General features: G+C 37.1%; 1 protein-coding gene across 1 annotated transcript in view; it reads left to right on the top strand.

The window, feature by feature from the left end:
- UBN2 (ubinuclein 2) overlaps positions 1-23,676 on the top strand; it is a 100,137-nt gene extending 76,461 nt beyond the window's left edge. The window contains exons 14-17 of the mRNA XM_036761042.1: positions 1,500-3,131; positions 8,429-8,660; positions 9,128-9,217; positions 20,561-23,676. Of these exons, the coding sequence (XP_036616937.1) occupies positions 1,500-3,131; positions 8,429-8,660; positions 9,128-9,217; positions 20,561-20,610 (2,004 nt within the window). The 3' untranslated portion in view covers positions 20,611-23,676. The remainder of the gene's footprint in view (positions 1-1,499; positions 3,132-8,428; positions 8,661-9,127; positions 9,218-20,560) is intronic.
- The last annotated feature ends 1,328 nt before the right edge of the window (positions 23,677-25,004 follow it).

Raw genomic sequence — 25,004 nt, 5'->3', positions numbered from 1 at the left:
GGGTGGCAGACTGACTTTGAAAACCATAAATTAACATTATCTCTGTTTTGTTATATTTATATTTGTTTTGCTAAACATTTCCCAATTACATTTTAATCTGGTTCCCAGGAATGAGTTTGATACATCTGCCTTTGGCTATCACTAAGCCTCCTCCTTACTTTGAAACCTAAGAATCTACTATCCTCGCGGTAATAGATGCCCTGTTAGTTACTACAGAGATGTTTGCAAAATCCTGCACATAGATTAAAGTTCTACAATATATCTTAAACTTGGGGGAAATGTCCTCTTTCAGGTACATGCAGTATTTCTTGAATAGAATTTTAAAGTGCTTTTTACATACTGGATTTATGTTGATTCTTTTTCTTCTCTTCTTCCTCCATGAGCTCTCAGGGTTCTGCTTATATTCTCCTTGGCTTATAGTTTTCTAAAAGTGAATTGTTTTGGAAAATAGTCATTGTTCTCTAAGGAATATCAAGTTCCAGTACCTTCCCATTACTACCCTCTGGCTTAACCCATGAGTGAGGTTCAAAATGTAAATAGTTTTAAAATAAATCATCTTCCTATTTAATGGCACTGAGGCATCAACATCTTTGTCACCTCCAGGTTATGTGTGGCAGCAGAGTAAGATGTTAAGAACTGGAACTCATCTTTGTTGTTTCGAATCATTTGGGCAAAAAGTGAAAACCAAAGGGTCATTTAGTATAGGTAAGAATTGGAGGATAGGGGCAGGTTGTAGACTGTGAATCCAGAAAGCCAGACTGTGGTCACACTAAGAGGAATTAGCCTTACATGCATAGGCCAAATAGGTAACTTGGTTTCATTGTTCCAAGATCTGGGCTGCAAAGGGGACCTTAAGGCAGAAGCAGACTCCAGGTGCAACCCAGATTCAAGCTAAGTATAAGGGAACAGAAGGATAATAAAACCCGCAGAGGAGGAGACAAGGAATAGTTACTCAGGAATTGGTATAGGCCAGGAGTGGCCCCCACCTGTGTCCTCAAGGCCACATGTGGCCTTCTGGGTTTTTGGGAGTGGGCTTTTGACTGAGTCCCAAGTTTTACAGAATCTCCTTTTATTAAAGGGATTTGTTCTGTGAAGTTTGGATTCAAAGGACTGCACTTGAGGACCTAGAAGGCCATATGTGGCCTGAAGCTGTAGGTTCCCCACCTCTGGTATTGGCAGATGAGTCCACACTGGAATATGACTCTTGATCCTAGGACTGTAGAGGTAGTCTCATCTTTGCTTCTTTTCAAGTAGTCTTCTTGGTTTAGGCAAACAAAGGACTTTAGTCACATATTATTCACCAGAACTAGTTTAGTGATATAGATGTACTTGTGGTTGATCATTGTAGCACTGTCAGAATACTAGGCCCTCTAGCTCACCATCACAGTTCTAAGAATGGAGATTTCCATTCAAAAAAATTAAACACTGATTGGCAAGGGATTCTTTAGTTTTTTAGAAATTTATATGTCGTAACTTTTTTTTTTTTACTTTTACCCAAGGACTGCAGTCCAAAAAAGGACCAGAAAATATCTACATCTTTATTGTCTTCAGTTGGTGGTCCATCAGTGAGCTCTATTACTTCTGCTGTTGCCGCAACCAGCTCTAGCAGTACACCAGCCCAAGAAACTATTTGCCTTGATGATTCACTAGATGAAGACCTTTCTTTTCACCCACCTTCACTGGATTCTGTTTCTGAGGCACTAGCTGTTATCAATAATGGGACCAAGGGCCCTCCGGTTGGCTCTGGAATAGGCATACCAACTACAAGACCTCGACCAGGACTTCGGGAAGAAAAATTAGCAAGTATCATGAGCAAGCTGCCACTGGCTACTCCAAAAAAAATAGAGTCAGCTCAGACTGCACATTCATCAAGTCTTATCGCTGGCCATACAGGACCAGTACCAAAGAAACCCCAGGACTTAGCTCACACTGGCATATCTTCAGGCCTTATTGCTGGTTCCTCAATTCAAAACCCTAAAGTTTCCTTAGAACCTTTGCCAGCCAGGCTTCTTCAGCAAGGACTCCAACGGTCAAGCCAAATCCAAGCATCTTCCTCTTCACAGGCCCATGCCTCTTCTTCCTCTTCCCAAGCCCAAGCTGCTGCCTCCTCTCATGTTTTGGTGACTTCTTCAGAGGCCCAAGAATCTTCCTCAGTAACACAAGTGACAAAGGTGCACCAGCATTCTGCTGTCCAACAAAACTATGTGTCCCCATTACAAGCCACCATTAGTAAATCACAGACTAACCCAGTGGTGAAATTAAGTAGTAATCCCCAGCTTTCTTGTTCATCCCCACTCATCAAGACTTCAGATAAACCACTTGTATACCGCCTTCCTTTATCTAACCCCTCGTCTGGAAGTGGCTCTCAAGGGTCCCATCCACTGGTCTCTCGGACAGCACCTAGCACCTCTACCTCTAGTAACTATTTAGCCAAGGCCATGGTGTCACAAGTTTCCACCCAGGGTTTCAAGTCTCCTTTTTCTATGGCTGCATCCCCTAAACCTGCTGCATCCCCTAAACCCGCTGCATCTCCTAAGCCTGTAACATCACCTAAACCCTCTGCTTCCCCTAAGCCCTCTGCCTCCCCTAAGCCCTCTGCCTCCCCCAAGCCCTCTGCTTCACCCAAACCTCCTGCTTCACCCAAACCCTCTATTTCAACTAAACCTTCTATGTCAACTAAACTTATCATATCTAAATCCAATCCAACTTCCAAACCTGCCGTATCCCCCAGTTCTTCCAATTCGAGTGCACTAGTAGCCCAGAGTAGCCACTCTACCAGTAACAATCCAATCCATAAACAGCCCAGTGGAGTAAATATCAGCAGACAGTCTCCTACCTTGAATTTACTGCCCTCTAGTCGCACTTCAGGCCTTCAGTCTGCAAAAAATCTTCAGGCCTCTTCCAAGTTAGCTAACCCAGCATCCACTGGAACTGTTGGAAAGAATAGCTTGAGTGGAATCGTAATGAATGTACCTGCCAGCAGAAGTGGCAATCTAAACTCAAGCGGAGCTAATAGGACTACTCTGTCTGGGGGGACCGGAAGTGGAACACAGGGTGCTACTAAACAATTGTCTGCTCCACATAGACCATCCACTGCCTCAGGGTCTTCAGTTGTAACAGCCAGTGTGCAGGTAAGTGCTCAATCTGTATTTCTCTGATAATGTTAAAGATTCAGTTATCTTTCTTTTTCCTAAGACCTTTGGATATAGTGTTATGAATGAATCTGTTTATGTTGAATCTGTAGAATAAATTTATGATTACAACTCTACATTGATGAGATAATTCAGATTCTATTTTCAAATGTAGTGGACTTACCCAGTTGCCAGATAGAGAGCAGGGGAAAAAAAATTTAAATCTTTTAGTGACTTAAAAAATTAATATCTATATTTTTCTCACATAGTTGTTTTCTATGTGTTCCAAAAAAGAAAGATTTATAGAATTTTTATTCTCATTAATAATAAGTTTTTCTTCACATGATTGTGAAAACAAACCGAAGCCTCCAGTAATATAATTTTAAAGCAAAATCATCATTTATATTTAAATTGCACTTTTAACTTGAAACCCTCAGAAGGCTGAGTGAGTAGGTCTAGAATAGGAGTCTTAACATGTCAAACTCAAGGACATGAGAAGATGGTTGTCCCTTTATACTTTAAGGGCCATTCAGGTTCAAGTTGTGTTTCTTGCGTTTCTCCACCCCCATCCCCTCTGCCCTAGTTTTCTAAGTAAAAATCATCATTTTACTGATAGGTATTTTAGATTTGGTTCATTGTAGAGTAACCCACTAGATCAAACCCCACTCTGGAGCCACTTAGAGATACATACTAGAAGGTATATTACGAAGCTTGGAATCATGATGCCATATTGACCTTCTGTGTTATAGTGCAGCAAACACTTCAAGTGAAAAGTAGTCAATAATTACACAGCCTCTTATAGTATCGTTGTAGAATTTCTTGCTTCCTTTCCAGCAGGTACCATCCTTCTCTCCCTTCCAGGCCACTTCCTTCTTTGGAAGGGTGATAGAATTTGCAGTCAGGAACAGAGAGGAAGCACCAATATATATAGTTGACACTTGTTCTCCCGGACTCCATTTCCTTCTTTCACCTTCATCATCTTCTTCTCTAGCTGTGGAACTGACAGATTACCACTTTCACCATTATTTATTATAAGCAGTATGTCCACATTCTCTCTCTCGCGACACAGTGGTAGAACTATTCCTAAGTCATGCATAAGCAAATAAAGTTTTTAAAAGAAATTTTGATATGAAACCAAGGTTAAACACATAAAAGACAGGCAGTAGTATGAAAAAGAAGGCTTTACAAGAGAGTAGAAGGTTCTTAATCCTCTGAATTCAAATTTAAATTAATATGAAATTTAACCTCATTTGTTTTGGTTGACATAATCTTCAGGCATAGGTGGATTCTCATTCCATTTTAGAGCCTAGTTCTTTTCCCTAACTCCAAATAAATCTTATTGGACTCCTGCTTCATGACCTGAACTAACTTACTTACCCTTCATGAGATTACCTAATACTTCCCCAAATTATACCTTTCATTTTGCCAGTAAGAAGCAAATTCTCTCTTTTCCAATTGTAAAACTAATTCCCTTTGACCCAGTTATCAGATCTATTACTGCCTCCTGATTTTAGCTATTTCTTACTAGGTTTCCTCCTCCCAGACTACTTATAAATAGCTAACTGACCAGGCCTGAGCCACATGAATTATGACCCTTTTCTCCTTGTTGATTCCACTGGGTCATGTTAACAGCTGCACATACTTTGCTAGGTTCTAGCTGGTGCTTCAACTCATTTAGCCAGGGGAAGACTATCCATAAATAACTTTAATATGTTTATACGATGCCAGCTTTTTAAATATGTGGTGATATTTGATACACATAGACTTCTCTTACCCCAAGAAGTAGACATATAATTTTATCAAGAGGTAGAAACTAGCTGTAGGTCACACAGCTAATTTTGACAAATACCAGTGGCTTGTTGTGAATCTTTAGAGAGAATGAATAGCTCAGGACAAATGATACCATATGCACATATGTGAATGGTAATCTGTCAATACTTACTGAACCTGTACTGTATGTTAACATAAACCAGCAGTCTGTCAGCTGCTTAAAAATGAATCTGCCGGTGCAGTCTTACTCTTCTTTAATAGAAGTCTACATTTCTATAAGTGCCAAGGTGAGGTCAAGGGCAGTAATAATTCTACTATGCTCAGTGTTAACCAGATCATACCTGAAATATTAGGTGTAGTTCTGGATGTGACACCCAGATAGTAGCTGCAGGAAGACAACGAGGATGGTGAAGGATCTTGTAACAGTCTCATGTGATATATTATTTAAGGCAGTAGAGATGTTTGGTCTGGAAAAGAAGACTTAGAGCAGATGTGATAACTCAAAGAGTACCTTCTTTTATGTTGTTTAGAGGGTAGAAGTAATGCAAATGAATGGAAGTTTTAGCAAAAGAGATTCTAGCTCAGTATAAGGAAGAACAATTATTTTAAATCTGTGCAAAAATGGAATAAATTGCCTTGTTCAGGAAGTGTTTATTCAGACTAGATGATTACCTGACAGGGATCTTGTAATAGGATTTTTGCATTAGGAGGGAAGTTGTACTGGTTATCCTCTACCATTACTTCCAAAGCTTAAGATTCTGTGAATGTATATGGTATAGAATGTGGTACTTGTGTATTTAAAAGTGAGAAAAGAAAGTCTTTATCCAGTTTCTGGGGAGAATGAATTGACCAAGATTACTAAGGAATGGTAAAGATACTAGGTATATGGTAGGAGTGACCAAAGATTGTTACTTTTGGTTTGAAGGCACATAATTAATACAGTAGGAGTGGTTTGAGGAGAAATATTTAATATGCCTGAATCAGTAAGAAGTGTACAGGCTGATAAAATCTTAAGGCCAAAAAAATGTATCTGCAAAGCAGATAGACCGAATACATCCATATGTGCAGCTCAGCCTCTCCTTCTACCCAAATACAAAACGTTCTGTTTCTCCTATCTCATCTCCTTCATTTCTGTCACTTATTTTCCTCTATCCAAAGCTCAAGATGGTAATAGAGTCTTGATAGTCAGCACTTGTCAAAGATGTTATTTGCTGACTTCATAGTAGATACTATGGGGGATATACAAAAAAGTATGATATACTTCAGCTGTTCTTGAAGACATTTAAAGTCTAAATAGGGAGGTGATACATATATGAAACAACTAAAGAAAACACTTTTAAAAGGTCATTTAGTGTACATTAAATGTATTCTGTAATATAAATTGAATACTTAGTTTTTGAGAGTCTATGTAGAAGGTTAGGGGATGACATTGAAGTCTTCATCATTGCTTCTGTGTTAGTTTGAAAGCAAGAGTAAAGAGCTTGGATTTGATAAACTAGAATGCTAGGGAACCACTGTATGTTGCAAAGAAAGGAGTGGCATGATGAAATGATCAAGGTGAGTTTTACAATTACTGGTAAGATAGATTGGAATGGGGAAAGATTAAAGACAAGAAAACCAGAGGAGTCCTTATTGGTCCACTTATAAACTGTACTTTTCCCTCTTTCCTTAATCCAAATATGGCTTGCATAAAACCCAAGTGTTTCCTATAATCGTGCTCTTAATTACACTTTGTCTATTGGTAGTATTTGAAGCTATAGCAGATAATTCGCCCACCTTTTTGCACACAAGCTGGAGGAGCTTGTGTCTTACTGTTGGTGCTACAAGAGAAGGGAGGCAGGTCCTTCTTTCCTGTCTGGGGCTGCTTCTCTAGTTCTTAGAATGAGAAATCTTAGTGCAAAGTCCATCAACTGCCCTTACCTCCTTCATATCACCAATGGTGGAGAAGAGTAGAGGAGCTACGAAGAGCATAGGGAGAAGATCCCAGGAATCCCCTTTCCCAAAGCATTTGTTTGGTTTGGGCTGTACTTTTTTCTTGACCTGGGCCTCTTGCAACTCAATGTCAGAATACAGAAGTAGGCAAGAGAAGGAGGCAGGGATGGTAAGATCCTACAGGAAAAAGTGGTTTCTATATTTTGCATCTGAGTGAGGGAGTTGCCTAGTAATGCAGTGGGGGTAAGAAAGAAGATGGTGAGAAGAGTTAGTGTGATTCATCTGTGTTAGCCTCCTCCCTAACCTCAAGAAGTCTGTTGAAATTCTGGGGTTTGGTATTCTCTGACTTTAAAATAGGGTAGTGATGGAGAGTATTTTTTAATTTTTCCTACAGTTGATTCACTCAGCTTGGGGGATCCAGGGTGGCTTGATATCCAAGTTGGGGGGATATGGATATCATGCAAAAAAGAGGAAAGAAGACTACTCTTTTTTTCCCTGGACTGAAATTTCTACCAAATCCATGGTGGAGATGTCAGAGGAAAGGCACAGCAGGTTAAGAGGAGGTTATGGGACAGAGAAAAGAAGAAAAATAAAGTTTGTTTTACCAGTGTCATGTGCAGAGTCCTTCAAATGAATGGTAGAGCTGACAAGATATTTCTTTCCTTAAACATATTTCTGTGGTATTGCCTGAGTCTTAATGCAAGATGGTTTTTACACTTGACTTGAATGGTATATTCCTAGGGATGGGGATCTCAGGGGATGTAATGGACACAGCCCAAATATATGAATCATAGAGGAATGTAAAATAATAAGACTGATTCTCTAGTTCTCACATGAAAATATTAGAATCCCAGGGTTGGAAGGGACCTTGTGGGTCATCCATTCCAACTTCCCACCCAATGCAGGAATCACCTCTACAACATCCCTGAATGTTGAACAGAACAGGGCTGAGGACAGAACCCTGTGGCCAGCTCACTCCAGCCAGCTCCCTCCAGGTTGACCTTGGTCCATTAATCATTATTCTTTGGGTATGGTTATTTAACAAGTTACAAATCCATTACTTTGCTGTCTATATTTTATAGTCATATATGGTAAACTACTTTCTGGTTGGCCTCAGTGTGAGAGAGAAGCATGAATAATATTACTTTTATTTAGAAACACACCATGCATGCATGGTTCCTGTCTGCCCTAGTTCTTTAATATTTGTTCTGCTCTTAAATTTTGCATATATTTAGTTATTGGTGTTAGCAGTTGTGATAAATATTTTAATACATAAGTACTTATAAAGGTTTTATTTTCTTAAAGCTATTTATTTTTTAAAGTGAAGGACGAAATCGTTTACCTCTAGCAAATACAAATTGTGGACATTTTAATTTGTAATTTTCCAAAGTTACAAATAAAGTGTACTATTTTTCAGAATTTGGCAACCCTAAAGAAGGTGCCTACCATCTTAGCTTTTGGCCCAAAGTGATTTGTGTGTGTGAATTACTACTGTTACAGAAATTGTTAGACATGCATTTTTGGTTCAGTCAGGATATTAAATAAGTCAGCTAAGGATTTAAAATCATTTTTTTTGACATGTGGTTTCTGCACAGTCCACAGCAGGTGCATCCTTATTGGCTAATGCCTCGCCTCTCACTCTCATGACATCACCACTGTCTGTAACAAATCAAAATGTGGCTCCTTTTGGGATGTTGGGGGGCCTGGTTCCTGTCACCATGCCCTTTCAGTTTCCTTTGGAGCTGCTTAGCTTTGGAACCGACACAGCTGGAGTGACAACCACCTCGGGATCTACCTCAGCCGCTTTCCACCATAGCCTAACTCAGAGTAAGTTTTGGTTATTCAGTTATTTTGCTATATAATTTGAGAAAACAGTTAAACCCCACTGATTCAAGTAATTGCATCTAGTAACTGACAGTCATGAAATTTTAAAAGAAAACTTTATATATTTCAAGTACATACAGAAACGCAAGCCTAATGGACTCTATAGGATTTTCCTTAACAAAATTTTATAAAACTTATCATCGAATGATTTTTCAGTTCATTAAGACTCCAGTCATGGTCAGAGGCAGAACAGCCTAATTTCCTACATTTTTGGAATATCCTTGAAAACAAGGATTATAGCCTGCCTAAATTGTGAAATCCTTGATTGCCTAATATGGTGCTTAGGTAGCTCATGGCATTTCCTGCATCCATCGTAAATTCAGGAGTTTATGTATTTTAACTTTCTGAGCAAAAATTTCTTAAAGGTAAGGCCAGGGTGGACTACCAGCATCTCATATTTTTTCTCTTAGATATGCTGAAGGGTTTACAGCCAGGAGCTCAGCATGCAACATCACTTTCTCACTCACCTCTGCCTAGTCACCTACAGCAAGCTTACAATGGTAAGATTCTGTATATTTCTTCTTTATCTTGTTTATTTAAAATTTAAAATACCCACAGCACTCAAGAAACACTTATTTTACTCAAACCAAAGATGAAATGGAGTGGGGAGGGGTTAGGCAGAACAGTTGTTCATTGTACTTCCTCTAAATTGGTAGGTTCTTGAAAGAAACTCTTTACACAAGTGGGAAAATGGAAAGCATAGTATCCTGATAATAGAAGAAGACATCCTTTCTGTTTAGAGGTAACTTTTATGTGGGTAATGAGCTGCAAAAAAAATTTTGTGTCCAAATAAGTAACTAAGAATCATGTATAAGCATCAGGCAAACCATCACTGATACATTATAACCAAAACCAACCCTAAGTTGGGGAACCATTTGCCCATTAAGGTTAAACCAGTTTCTGTCATTAGAACAACTTAGACATCGGTCCACTTGGGGTATTTGTTGTACACCCCTCTGCCCCAGCTTTAGTTTCCGTACACGGAGCCACTTATTCCAGCAATAGTACAATTTTTTGTTCTTGCCAATAACTATTAAGACAAATTCTCCTACCCCACTCTGAAGACACAGGTAAGTTGCATCTCTGCACATAGTTAGGGTATCATAGTAGGATTATTAAAATTCATAAACATTTTAAGCAGTTATACAGTCCACTGATGCAGTCAGAATATCAACATCACTTTGATTCCTGGTACTCCTTCCAACAAACTTTAACTGGGACAGTGCTACTAGTGCCTTTTCCCAGAGCACTGACATCCACAGTATGAACTTTATCCGCAGGGTTTCCAGCCATGGTGTTCTCTCTCTGTTTCAGAGAGATTGCTAACCTTGTTCTTTGTAGTACTCCCCTGGTCTGTTTGTACGGTTGTGCCCAGTCCCATTCCCAGGATGCTGTTGTTCTGTTTCCCCTTTCTCGGAGGTCACCTGCCTCATCCTGAATTCTAAGGGAGGGCTTAGGTAGGTCTCTGAGGGATGGCCCAGGAGTGAACCTGCAGTTGGACTTGTCATCTCGTCTGCGCGGTGTTGTTGCCAGCGCTCCCCTATCCTTTATCTTTATTCCTCACTCCTTCCCAGCCCCTTAAAGAAATTTCTAGTTATGACTCTATCATCCAACCCGTCCTCGCCTTGTCATCTTATAGAATCCTTGTCCATGCCCTCCTATGAATCTTCTGTAGGGAGTTTACCTAATATGTGGGATCCTGGCATTCTTCTAGATGTCTTGGTGTTGTATGGATACCAAAGGAACATGTACACTGCCCATGACTATGAACTGCCCACCTTTCTTTCTTATCCTACTTAACACTAAAGCAGAATTCTTCTCAGGAGTTAGCCACATTCATAAAAAGAGCCATAAAGTTAATAGTCCATCTAGCTCAGTAGCTCTTAACATTTTTTCTGTCATGGATCTCTTTGGCAGTTTGGTGAAGCTTATCAGCACCTTCTCAGAGTAATGTTTTTAAATACCTGGAAGTTAGCGAAAATAAAGATTAATTTTTTCTGTTTCTTGACCTCCGATATCTATCCATGGATCCAGGTTAAGAACCCCTGAACTACCTGCTGCAAAACACTAAGGAAAAGAGAAAGTATAAAAATGCTAGTTGTTGCTTTAAATGTAAAACAATATCTTAGATCTTGGCTCCCAGAGCTGTAGAAAGTTCCTTTTCCATTGGTTTCTTTGCTCCTCCAGTCTTGACATGGGGCACAGGTTATCTCCCAAAGGGACCAGATTTCAGTGCTGATCAATAACTCTCCTTCTTCCATACCCAGTGTCTAATACTTGCCTATTGCTTTGTGTTTCTGAGGAAATAGGTTGTATTTTAATCACCTGTGGGTGGTGTATTTTTAAAAAAAAATTACTTTTTTTGTTGGACTAGAAAACAAATATGGACATTTCCATATCCAAAGAAGGTAGAAAAAGAGTATTATAATTGAAACCATGTATCTTTTACATATAACTTGTTTTCAAATATCTATTAAATTTAATGTTATACCAACATAGTCTTGCTTGTCTTTATACTCTTTTGAACTTTCTTCTGCTCTCATCTATGTATTTCATTGTTGGTCTTTTTGTTTTTCTATTTTTTGGGGGGTGGGGGGTGGTGGTGAAAGTATTACTATTATTACCTATTCATTTTCCGCACCAAGATAAAAGCTCTTGCATAATTGTAGTCAAGCAAGCCAATTTGTGTTATGTTTGGTCATGAGTGAAAATGTCTCATTCTGCACCTATAGTTAGTTCATTACTTGTCACTAAGAGGTGGGAGGTATGTGGTCTTTATTATTCATTGCATTGATCGTAGTTCTTTAGTCTTTCAGTTGTTTCTCTTTATAGTGATGTAGTCATTTTATAAAATAGTTCTCCTGGTTTTCAGTTTACTCTGCATAAATTCATACAAAACTTCCAAAGATTCTCTAAAATAGTGTCATTTCTTACACACGATATTATTCTATTACATCCACATACTTTAATTTGTTCAGGCAATCACCTCTTGGTGGGCACCCACTTTGTTTACATTCCTTTGCTACCATAAAAAATGGTATTGTGTAAAGGGGCCCTTTTCCCTCAGTCTTGAATTTGTATATATGCCTAGTAGTAGTGTCTAACATTGGATCAAAATGGATATTTTAGTGGCTTTTACAATATAGTTCCATATTGCTTTCTAAAATGACTCGACCAATTCACAGATTCATTAGCAATGCATTAGCCTGATTCCCTTCCGGTAACCCCTCCAATTGCCATGCCCTTGTTTTGTCATTTTTGTTAGTCTAGTGGATGTGACTGGGAACCTCAGAGTTGCTTTAATTTGCATTTAAATTATTATCTTTAGTGTTCTGAAGCACTTTTTCATGTGATTCTTGAGAGTTTGGATGATTCCTTGCCTTGAAAACTGCTTCATATCCTTTAACCATTTATCTCCTGAGGAATGGATCTTGTTTAAAATGTGTATGCATGTGCATGCTAGCACTCACAAGTGCGCATGCACACACACTCACACACATCTTTTTGGGTGAAGGATCAATTCTTTAAATATTTGGGATATCATGACTTTATCAAAGAAATTTGCTACAAAGGTTTACACACACACACACACACACACACACAGAGCCCCCTCCCCCCCCCCCCCCCCCCCCCCCCCACCGCTTTCTTTCTAATTTTGGTTGCGTTGGATTTGTTTGTGCAAAAAATTTAATTTTATATTATCAGAATTGTCCATATTATCTTCTGTGATCACCTCTATCCTTTGTTGGTTATGAACTTTCCACTGTTCCGTGGGTCATAAAAGCAATTTCTTCAGTACTCCTCTCATTTGTTTATGATGTCACCCGTTATGTCCAAGTCATATATTCATTTGTGGCGTATTTGGTATATGATGTGAGATGTTGGTCTACATCTAGTTTCTGACAGACTTCTTTTTCATAGTGAGTTCTTACCCCATTAGCTGGGGTTTTAGGTATATCAAACACTAGGCTATTGTGATCATTTGCTTCTGGATCTTGTTTACCTAATCTGATCAGCTGAACAACTGTTCTGTTCTTTAACAGTACCAAGAGTTTTGATGATTACTGCTTTTTAGTATAATTTGATATCTTACTCTTTTAGGCCCTCTTCTTTCTCACTCTTTTTCATAATTTCCCTTGAGATTTTTCATCTCCTGATGAATGTCATTATAATTTTGCTCTGCCAAATAATCCTTTTGGTAGTCTGTTAATAATATATTGCACTGAATCTGTAAATTAATTTGGCTAGTAGTATCATTTTTCTTCTATTGGCATGGCCTAACAATAAATAATTCCTTTCTTTTTAGCCCTTCCTTCATGTCTGCAAATAATTGGAGAAATATTAATTTCTCATGAGTAAGCTAATATAATAAAAATTACAGTGCTTCCTAAATTAACTTCCTTCTTTAGTGCCATACCAGTCAAACCACCAAAAGATTATTTTGTAGAGTTGGGGAATAAATAACTGAATTCATCTGGAAGAACAAATGGTCAAGAATCTTAAAGGAAATAATGAAAAAATGTCAGGAAAAAGGGGGCTTAGCAGTACCAGATCTCAAACTACTACAAAGAGTAATCATCAATATAATTATTTGGTACTGGTTAAAAAAATAGAAAAGCTGATCAGTAGAACAAACAAGGTACACAAGGTTTAGGAAGCAAGTGAACACAATAGCATATTCAGCAAACCAAAGGACACAAACTATATGTCTCACTGTTTTACAGAGGCCTCACTGTTTTACAAAACTACTGGGAAAGCTGCAAAGTATTCGGAAATAAATTAGGTTTAAACCAACATCTCATACCATATATCAAGTTAAGTTCTAAATGGATATATGACCTAGATATAAAAGGTCAGTCCTATTGTAAAGAAATTAGAGGAGGATGGAAGAAGAAACTTTTCATAGCTATAGAGAATGAAATAGTTTATGGCCAAAAAAGGGACAGAGAGGATCATAAAAGATAAAATAGATTAATTTCAGTTATGTAACATTGAAAAGTGCTTGGATACTGAAAACCATTGCAAGTAGAACTTGAAGGGAAACCATTAACTAAGAAAACAATCTGTGCAACAGATTTCTCTGACAAGTTTTTCCACTGAGATTTATAAGGAATGGATTAAAATAAATGAGGACAAGAACTCTTCCCCAATAGATAGATGGTCAAAGGATATGAAAAAATATTTCTCCTGGGAAGAAATCCAAGCTAGCAATAACTATATGAAAAAATGCTCCAAATCACTAATAAGAAGAGAAATGCCAATTAAAACACCCATCAGTTTGGCAAACATGACAAAAAAAAGAAAATGACAAATGTTGGAAGAGCTGAGGGAGGATAGACACACTAGTGCAGTGGTGTCAAACTCAAGATAGAAATGGGGGCCACTAAAAAGATCCCTGTGGACTGTATATTGACTTAGAAAACTGAATATTAATATTAACTATTGTAATTTTATTTATTTTCAAAATATTTCCCAATTATATTCTGGTTCATGTGTTTGATACCTCTGCACTAATGCAACAAGGGAAAAGGACCAATATATACAAACATATTTAGAGCAGCTCTTTTTGTAGTAGCAAAGAACTGAAAACTAAGGGGGGGGTAGATATCTTAGGAAATGGCTAAACCAAAAATATATGAATGTAATGCAATTTTATTGTTCTGTAAGAAATGAAGGAATGTGTGGTTTCAGAGAAACCAAAAAAGACCTGTATGAATTGTTGCAGAGAAAAGTAAGCAGAAGTAGGATAACAATTTATACAGTAACAACATTATAAAGAAAAGCTACTTTGAAAGACTGGAGAATTTAGATCAGTGTAGCTAGGTGGCACAGTGGAAGAAGCATTGGGCCTGATACACTTATCAGCTGTTTGGCCCTGAGTCACATAATTCTGTTTGCCTTAAGCCACTGGAAAAGTAAATGGCAAACACTCAAGTATCTTTCTTTGCCAATAAAATCCCAAATGGGGACATGAAGAGGTGGACCCGACTGAAGTGACTGAACAACAAATGACTAGCCATAGTTCTCGATGACTAATGATGAAATATTCCATCCACTTTCTGATAAGAGAAGTGATGGACTCAAAATGCAAAATCAAACATACATTTTTGGACATGGACAATTGGGAATTTGTTTTGTTTGATCCTATGTGTTTTAAGGGCTTTTTTTTTTCCCCAGTGGGATGGGGGGGAATAGGAATAGGGTAGTTTAAAAAAAAGGGTCATTGAGTTATCCTTTTTAAAAAATGCAGAGGCAGTAATAGAAGGAATTGATAGTATTGTTTAAAGAAAAAAAGAATTATGGAGTCCAAGGAAGCCATTAATAAGAAAAAGAAAAAAATCCCCCATATACTCCATAATAATTATATCAGCATTTTTTTGTGATAGCTCAGAATTGGAAACAAAGTAAATGCTAATTCTTTTTTTCTTTAAACAATACTATTTGTCATACAGGATGTCTCTGTGGGAAGGGGTGGGACACATAGGATACTGTGGTGATACAAGAAGCAGAAACTATCAATTAAAAACTAAAGTTGGGGAAAAAAGAAAAGTAGGTTCAAATTATTTTTTGCTTAAAAAGAAAAGTGAGCCATACATAATAGGTATCTGCAGTTTCATATACAATCCCCCCCTTTTCTGTTCTATATATATAAATGCCCATTTTTTAGTGTTTGTTAAATTCATAATAAAAAATTAATTTAAAAATCATCTTAACAATTTGAAGAAAAAGTGTTTTGTATTTATATTCATGTTACTCCAAGATATGTCTATATGTTATGTGTAACATGTGTTTGCATGTATATGTATTCTGTATATCTCTTTGGATTTTGTTGGTAATGTGTAATATGTGTTTGCATGTATATGTATATGTATTCTGTATATCTCTTTCGATTTTGTTGGTAATGTGCAAAAAAAGCACTGATTTTGTGGGTTTATTTTGTATCCCATTACTTTGCCAAAGTTGTTTCTATTAATTTTTTGGTAAATCTCTGTGGTGCTTTAAACTTGAGATATCAAACTCCAGGCCCAAAATTCTGAATCAGGCCCTACAATATAACATAGATAATGTTAGTTTGTGGTTTTCCAAGTCAGTATGCAGCAAGGTTTGGATGTGCTAATAAGTATTAAAAATAATTTTAAAATAAGTTTGAGTTAGACACCATTACTCTATAACCATCACATATTATTTATGCAAAGAAGTAATCCCTTCAATTTCTTTTTCTTATTGCTATAGCTGACATTTCCAGAACAGTACCAAATAATATTGGTGACGATGGAGATTCACTCTTTGCCTAAGATCTTATGTGAAAGCCCTGTGTAGATATTGTCTTGCTATGTTAAGGAAAAGTCAGTTTCTAAACAGTGGATTTTCTAGAAAGTGTTTGCTTCTTCCTGCACTGCCACCCCCCAGAACAATGCCCAACAGTGCCCTAGAGTCTTCATCATTTTCTAAATATTAAATTAAACTAAAGTTTAGGCCCCAGAACCTGATCCCAGGAAGTTACTTGCCTGAGATTTTTAAGAAAAAATAATTTTACAGCCAAAAAAATACACAGAAAATAAAAAGGGAGGGAAAAGATTGAGACATTTTAGAATAATTGTGCTTTGAATCCTTTTAAATTGTTTATGTTGTTACTGTGACAGCTGTTTCATAATGATAATTTCTTTGCTTAGTTCAGCTGAACACAGAAACACATACATCCACTTGAGACAAAATCACAAATTCATCTGTAACCTGTTTTCTATGATGTTTAAGTTTCTGAAATTTCACACATTTTGTGCTCAGCCAAATTTTAAATGTTTATTTATGTGTAAAACCTTAAAGCTTCTTTTAAAATTATTTTTAATACCTAATTAATACATCTAAACCTTGTGGATTAGTAGGACCTAATAAGCTGCTTCCTGCTAGTGTTGTGTAACTACTACTGCCAAATGTCATCCTAGTAGATTTGGATCATTAGTAACCTAACTGAAAATGAATGCAATTAATTATATAGTAAAATATATGTGTCCTGAACACGTATACATTTCTGATAATATGGTCCACCTTGAGGCTCATTAGAAGAAATGCTGCAGATCTATAGAGAACTGTATCCCATGGAGCCAGCCTCCTTTTCTTTTAAGTTAAGATAATATTGCTGTGGAGATCATTCTCTCCCCGGTCTCCCCTCCAGCATAGTTTAATTTAAAGTTGTCACATATCCATTGGAGTATATTTTTGTACTTTTAAGCATTCATTTTATCCCTTCTAACTATGTAATATGTTTGTATATACTGGAACCAAATAACTTAATTTTAGAATTTGATGACTTGAGTGACTTGTATATTCAAAATACCTGACCCTTGTAGGTACCCTCTGCTGCCAGCAGTAGAACCTCAATACATTTGTGGAGGCAGGATTAGAAAGCACCTGCATGGGGTAGTCTTCTCAGATGACCTTTTAATCCCAGACCCAGACTGAGGTTTCATTATCCTTTTCTGGCTGCTGCACAAAAATCTGCCTTTGAATAAAGTAATGTTCATTTTAATATAGATGGAATCAATGTTGCCATTTTGAGATAGAGATGGAATTGCTCTCCTCTGAAGCCCATGTAATAAGTAACCCCATTCTTAACCCCAATCAGATAAAGATGTAGGCAATCTTTATCTTACTGTCTTCCCAGGTTTAGCAGACTAAAGGTTATTGGACTTGTGTTGAATCATCTTATGTCAAAAGCAGCTTGGGGAGGCTGTATTTATACAACATATAGGTAACTGCCTAGAATAATGGGACTTGTTGGTGCCACCTCATAAAGGTGACTTTTAATGAATATTGAAAATAACTCTAAGAATGGTCTAAGTCAGAATTCCTTGTGATGGTCTGGTTTAGGTTCAGAGCTTTAGAAATGAGTCACCTTCTACTCCAAGTAACACCAGTCTCCTGGGGAAAGATTAAGAAGATTGGGGTGGTTGATTTTTTAGGGGAGCTAGGTGGCACATTGGATAGAGTGTTGGATTTCTGGAGTCATGAAGACGAGTTCAAATCATGCTTTAGACACAGTGTGACCGTGGACAAATCACTTAACCTTTTTCAGCCTCATAATAGCAACTACCTCCTGGAGTCATTACAAGGATCAAATCCCTCTAAAATGCTTTGCAAACCTTAAAGTATTACATAAATGCTAGTAATTAGAATGATACTAGTAAACTAATAAAAGATTTTGGAGTTGAAAAGTTTTTCTTAAAATTTTAATTTTAAAGGCCTTGTAAAAGTCCAAAGGATCTCATAACCCACTGAATAAGGTATTTTGTCTAGTATAGAACACATTTTAAAAGTGCCTTGCCATTCTATGAATTTTACACTTAACATGTAGGCTAAATGCATGCAAAGAGATTTATAGTATTGCTTTCTCTGTGTGATGTCAGAAACCTACACTAAAGTTATAATGTCTCTCAGCCCTATACTTCATGTACAAACTTTGTAAATAATCCTTACCTTGTTGTATTAGTAACTTTTTCATAGAGATAAATAAACATTTTGTCATTATCACCCTGAGTAAAATATTTGTTTATTTTTGCCTTTGTTGCCAAGGCAGCTAATGGCATAATGGTTATAGCAATGAGACTGGAGTCAGAAAGACTTGAGTTCAGATTTGGCACAGATACTAGCTATGTGACCCTGGTGCAAGTCATTTAACCTCCCTTTACTTCAATTTCCTCAACTGTAAAATGGGGGTGTATGATATAGCACCTATCTCACAGGGTTGTTGTGAATATCAAATGAGATATTGGTTAAAAGTACTTAGCACAGTGCCTGGCACATAGTAGGCACTATAAAAATTCTTATTCCCTTCCCCTTCTGCTATGCCGTATGCTTGACACCTTTCGCCATTGATATTTTTCCATCAAGGACAATGCTCCTTTTCTCTGCCCTCTATCAAACTTCACTTCTGTTCAGCATCTTCATTCCCCTGGGTAGAAAAAAATGACCTAATAGAATCTCTATTTGCTTAGCCATTCTTTCACTTGATCTAATTAGCTCCCATGGTTTTAATTATCTCTATGCAGATGACTCTCAGATTTACTTGTCTAACCTTAGCCTCTCTGCTGGCTTCCAGTCTCACATCTCCAACAGTCTATTTGTATATGTCTTGGATGTCCAGTATGTATGTTAAATTCAACATCTTTAAAACTAAATTCATTGTATTTTCCCTCTCCTAGGCCTCCTCTCTTCCTAACGTCTCTATTATTGTCAAAGGCACTATCATCCTTCAGTCACCCAGACTTACAGCCTATGTTGTAAGGTTCTCCTCTATTCCTTACTGTCATCGCCCCCATATCCAATGAGTGGTCAAGTCTTTTCATTTCCACCTTCATAACATCATTTGTATATGCCCCTTCTCTCCCCCAGACCCTCATCACCTCATGCCTAAACTATTTTAATGGTCCACTCTTTAAGGTCTCCCTGCCTCTCCTCACTCCAGTCCATCTTTCACTTAGCTGTCAAATTGATCTACTAAAATATAAATCTGAACATATCAACCCCCAATCAATTAAACTTCAGAAGCTCTCTTATTACCTCTAGGATCAAATATAAAATCCTTTGTCTTATAAAGCCCTTCATACACCTTCCTTTCCATGTGCTTTGCGACCTTAATATTGACTCCTTGTTGTTCCTCACATAAAACTCCATCTCCTGGCTACCCCCTATGCCTAGGATGCTTTTCCTTCCTCATCTCCACTTCCTGGCTTCCTTCAAGTCACTACTAAAGTCCCACCTTCTTCTGCAAGACTTCTTTCCCACACCTTCTTAATGTTAATGCCTTCTCTCATAGACTATCCTCAGTTTATCCTTCATATATCTTGTTTGCACAGTTAATGAAGGAATAAAGGGTTTGTTAAGCACCTATTATGTGCAAAGTGCTGGGGATACACATACAAAGTCCCTGCTCTCAAAGGGCTCCCATTTTAGTAGTTGCTTGCATGTTTTCTCTCCCATTAGACTGAAAGAAAGCTCCTTGAGAGGAGGGACTTTTTTTTCCCTTGCTTTGTATCTCCAGTGCTTAGTGCAGTACATGGCACATAGTCAGAGCTTAATAAATGTTATTTGACTGATTGACTGAAAGGAGGTAATGTTGTCTGTGTCTCCTAAAGGAATCAAAAGATAGGTCCTCTGACAATAGAGAAGGCATTTTATGACTCTGTTATAAATCCCCACAGTGTCAACATTGGGCAAATAGTAGATACTAAATGAAATCATGAATGAATGAATAGAAGCCTATTGCTTGCCCAGTATGCACTCTGTAATTCACACACTCATTCATCATGATCATGGGAAGGGAAGGGAATAAGCATATGGAACCTATATATGTGCCAGGCACTGTGCTAAACATTTTACAAATATTGTTTTATTTGATCCTCACAACAGCCTTGAGAGGTAGATGCTGTCATCATCATCATCATTATTATTCCCTCTTTATACTTTAGGAAACTGAAGGGTTAATTAACTTGCACAGGGTCATGTCTGAGGCTACATTTGACCTCAGGTCTCCTGATTTCCAGGCCCAGTGCTCTGCACAGTGTGCTACCAGCTGCCTCTCTAAGTGGCATGTTCAAAATTAGTTGAACCTCAAATATAAATTCATCAATTTGCCATAAAAAGAATTCTTCAGTGTTTTTGATTTCCATATCCCAGTTTTTATACTACTTTGGTCTTAATTACTTTAAATATTCTATTTTAAGGTATGAACCACCTTTGCAGAAATGAAGTGTTACAAGTATCTTAAATCGTCTGTGATTTAAAAAGAAAATTGGTTCTTCTGATTTTTCTTTCCACTCACTGGCCCATTGTTTTCTCTTTCTCAGATGGAGGCCAAAGTAAAGGGGACACTAAATTACAACGGAAAACTCAATGACTTCCCAGCTAACAAAGGAGTTGGAACACTTGATTGGCTGATGGGATCTACCTGATGGGAAAGTACTTATGTGGTCACAGCGCTGCTGTTTCTGTCAATGTTTACATTCTCTAGTCCCAAGCACTGTGGTGAGGAGGAAAAGGAAAAGAAAAACAATACTTGATCAAAGCCAGGTGCAGGAGGAAGAAAGGCTTTTGTGCAGACTTAGAGACCTTGTTCTCTTCTACAAAAAGACAGAGTTACAATGCTAACTGGCTTTAAAGTGATTCAGTTGTCAAACCCACAGAAGTACAAACTTGATTTTCCCCAGGGGAGGAAGAAGGAATTTGAACAGATTTGGGTGAATTTCATCCATCCTGGGGGTTGGGGCCTGAGCACTCTGGGTGCAGATATAATTTGATAATAAGAGAAAATATTTTAGTCGAATATGTCTGAAATTAGACCAGCTTATCAGGAGTAATGATCATGTCTGCTTGAGTGGCCTATGCAGCAAATAATAAATTTGCCACAGAGAACCCGTTAACAAGTCCAGTGTCTGATACAGATAGTAGATGAATACTATATCCTCAGAAATCCTGATCAAACTTGAACCTTCTTTACTGATGCAGGATCTCCAGCATGTAGCAATCCCTCCATGTAGAACAGTATACAAGGTGGACTGAGGATGCTGCAGGAAAGAGGAATGATGATAATCCCTCTCCAGAAACTTATTTTAGCACAGTGATATGTAGTATTAAATCATCTAGCTTTTTTAAAGATAATAAGAAAATGGAGTCTCTTTTGCTCTTATCAGATCAAATGTAAAGATTTTCTCCTTTTATCAAAGGGTCACTTTCCCCTTAGACACAGGTACTTAATGAATTTCGGCTGGTATTTTATTTGTCTGCTATTAATTGGTCAATTCTTCATTTCCACTCTTTTTAAATATAGTTACTGATATATTTTTCTCTTCTGAAAGGTGGGAAACCCTCAGGGTCAATGTTCCTGCTGTGGTAGTTTCAGTCTTTGCTAGTCTAGTAATATGACTTGTGACTCTCTTTAACCTAAATTCCCATTAGTTAACAGATTCTTTTTTATTTGGATAGTGGTACTTCAGATTAACTTTTGATTTAGACAGTAATCAGTGTATTTATGATATAATGGTTCTTCAGTGGCCATTTTGTGTGACAGTCATATTTTGAGCGTTTTAGGTCAGCATTAAAAAATTAATTCATGATTCCTAAGAGAACAGTGGGGCTAGCATCATTATAAATAGTAAGGAATTTTTGTGAAGATTTTTACAACCCATATCTCCTGCCTAAATCCTAAATACCTAAAGTCTGTTGTCATTGATTAGAAGCAGTCAAGATCCTAAAACCTCATTAGCTAGAAGTTTTAACAGGAGAGTCAATCTGAAGGGCTGAGAATCCTCCACTGGTTCTGCTTCCATATGAACATACCAGCAGTGGCACAGGATTTTGAGTGGGCACATGGAGGAAAGTATGTGATTTGTTTGGTTTGATTTGGTTTTGGTTTGAGCTTTAAAAAACAAATGTTGTTCTGTTTCCTTTGCTTGAAGTTTAGCTTTCTTAAAAGCCATGTTTTTCGTATCTTCAGCTGTGCTCAGAAGTAAAGGCTTTTGTATTCAATCCACTTGTATAATAAATGACAGGCTAACCTAAAATAAAATCAATTCATTAAGCATTAGAACACTGAGAAAAAGATTTCCTACCTGTTATTCATGGGAAATCATGTCACACAGTTCATTTAGGTTTATGAGGGTACATATGCTAACCCAGATCCTGATTTTCCTTTATACGAGAAATTCCTTGTAGCCTAAAAAACTATTAAATTACCAACATTTTTACCTGGATATTTTATTTTAAAGTCATATATTGACTTTACATTGTGACAAAAGAACACCTTTTTAAACATGTAACTGAATATTTGAGTTTTAAAAGCTTGATCACAATCTAGGGAAAAAGTTAATTTAAACTTACTCATTGATAAAGCCTTTGTTTTACAAAGAATTTGGAAGAAGTTGCTGAGAGGGACTCCAGGGCTAAATTAATATGAATTGATTTAAGTTTTGGTTAAATTTTCATTAGAGATATTTTTCCACTACTTCATTCATTTTAGCATTGTCAGCATTTTGCTCACATTCACTCAGACTTAGTGGAAAATATGAAATCAGTTTAAAGAATTTCTTTATTTGCATCTATTTGAATGAATATTAATGAGATTTTTGTTTTAAGGCTAGCTGTCTGTGGTGTGAAGGTTAGGACTTTTGGAGTGTTACTAAGCTTGCTACTTCTGTTAATTGTGCCGTGATATGCTAAACTCCATCACTTCAAATTTCATAGTAGAAACACTGTAGTATTCATACTTCTTGAATTAACCAATGGTACATCATGCCATATTGATTTCTTTGATGAATTTCCTGTATCTGCCTAACAATAGGATTATTAATTATTTTCCCTATTATTTCATACCCACTAATAGAAGTATCTGAAGGACTGAAATATCTGAAGAATCCTTATTTTTAAGGGTTCATAAACATTCAGGGTTCATTTTCTTCAGCCTTTAATCTCTAGGATTCTTCTCAAATCTTTGATTTTTTAAAAAATCATTATGAGTAACCTCACCATATACTCCGTTCTATTTCCCCACCTTTTAAAATATTGTACAGAATGAGTCAGAAGGCCAGTGCACACCTAGATATAATATAATTAGAAATTTCTGCCAAGAGATAAACACATTTTTATATTTAGATTATAGTGTTGGAAATCACCCCCATATTCTTGTCAACGTACGTTTGTACAGTGTGTCATACTTGGTAAGATGTTCAGTTCATTTGACTATTTTCGGCACAGGAGCATGGAGACTTGTGGATCATACTGTACTTTTGTACTTTAAACAAGGATCAAATTTTGTGATTTTTAAAGATGTTAAATTATTGGAAAGGACATTTGTAGATTCCACAGTTCTTTGAAAGGAAGAGTGTTTTTCTGTAAGAGTGAAAGCAACGCCCCAATGCAAAAGGAGAGTTAGCACATTTAACTGAATCCCACTCAGCAGGGTTCTTGTTTCAGGAAGACTAAACTGCTTATTTTCAACTGTCTTATATTTTTAATGGCCTTCGATGATAAATAAGCTGTTATTGTACATAAAAAGAAATCCTCAGTATTCACAAGCAATAATAGCCAGTACAGCTGTCTCTTGACAGAGCAGCACTGAGCTTAGATTGGGGACTGTATGGGAGCAAAGTGTCAAGCTCACTCAGAGCCTCCAAAATAAATGTAAGCAATAATGTCAAAGATAACCCTATGATATTGCCTTCTCATGTACTTGAGAGATCCAGAGAAAATAAATTAAGATTTTTCAAAACAACCTGGAAGAAAGAAGCCAGGTTAATCTTGAACTATAGAATTCCTTTCTCAGGATCAGGAAGTCAGATGATCATGTTTATATACTCTTCCATGCCTACCACCCCTGTGATGGATGTTAGTAGCCCAAATTGCTGGGTTGGTTTGTTTGTTTTTTTAATGAGGGAAGTTGGATGGGGTTTATTCTATCATCAAGTAAAGGGAGAAACAGAATCAGTAGTATGAATGCTGTGGGTTTGACATCTGTTTAGTAAAAATCTATTAGAAGTGACTTTGAACCCAGGATCTTTTTTTCCCCAAAGCAGATCTAAGTTGTTTACTACCCAGGGTTTGGGAAGGGCAGATACCTTTAGTCTCTTTCCTGTACCCATTACCATATCCCCTTGGACCTCCACTTGGTACAAGACACTTTCCAGAAGTTAAAATAGAAATATCCTATAAGTGTCTCAGACTGCCATTTATTAAAAGAACTGTGTATTCCTGGGGATCATCTTTTAGGACTCCAACTGTCTATCACATTTGCTGCTACATTTGTAAAATGAACTTTGACTGTATTAGCAAACTTTAGCGTTTACAGTTCTCTATTTGGAAGAGGGGATCATAGCAGAATTTTGCTCATGGATAGAAATGAGATATTTTATTTTGGGAGTATACCATGAAAGCACAGTGGTCCCTCTATTCTGTTTTTGATTGTTTGGATTTTGAACTTTTTTAAAAGATGGAAATAGAAGAATAAGTAAAATCTGTAGTCAAACCAAACTTGAGAAATCTCCCTATACTTCAGCTTCCCAGTTTCTGCTGAACTGAAGTTGTTAGTAGGGACACTTCATCTCAAGGTGGTTTTTTTTGTTATTGTTGTTATTCCTGTTTTTTTTAATAATGAAGCAGAAGACATGCAGTAGGTAAATGACTAATTAATATTATGCAATTTTTATTTTATAAAAATTTAAGGAGGAAAAAAGTAAAATGTTGGTGAATTTTAATCAGTCTCCACACTTGCAAAATGCTTATTATTGTTCCCTCTAAGAT

Source organism: Trichosurus vulpecula, chromosome 5 (assembly GCF_011100635.1).
Source record: "Trichosurus vulpecula isolate mTriVul1 chromosome 5, mTriVul1.pri, whole genome shotgun sequence".
Taxonomy (NCBI): Eukaryota; Metazoa; Chordata; class Mammalia; order Diprotodontia; family Phalangeridae; genus Trichosurus; species Trichosurus vulpecula.
Note: the sequence above shows the minus strand (reverse complement) of the source record. Positions and strands in the feature narration are given on the sequence as shown.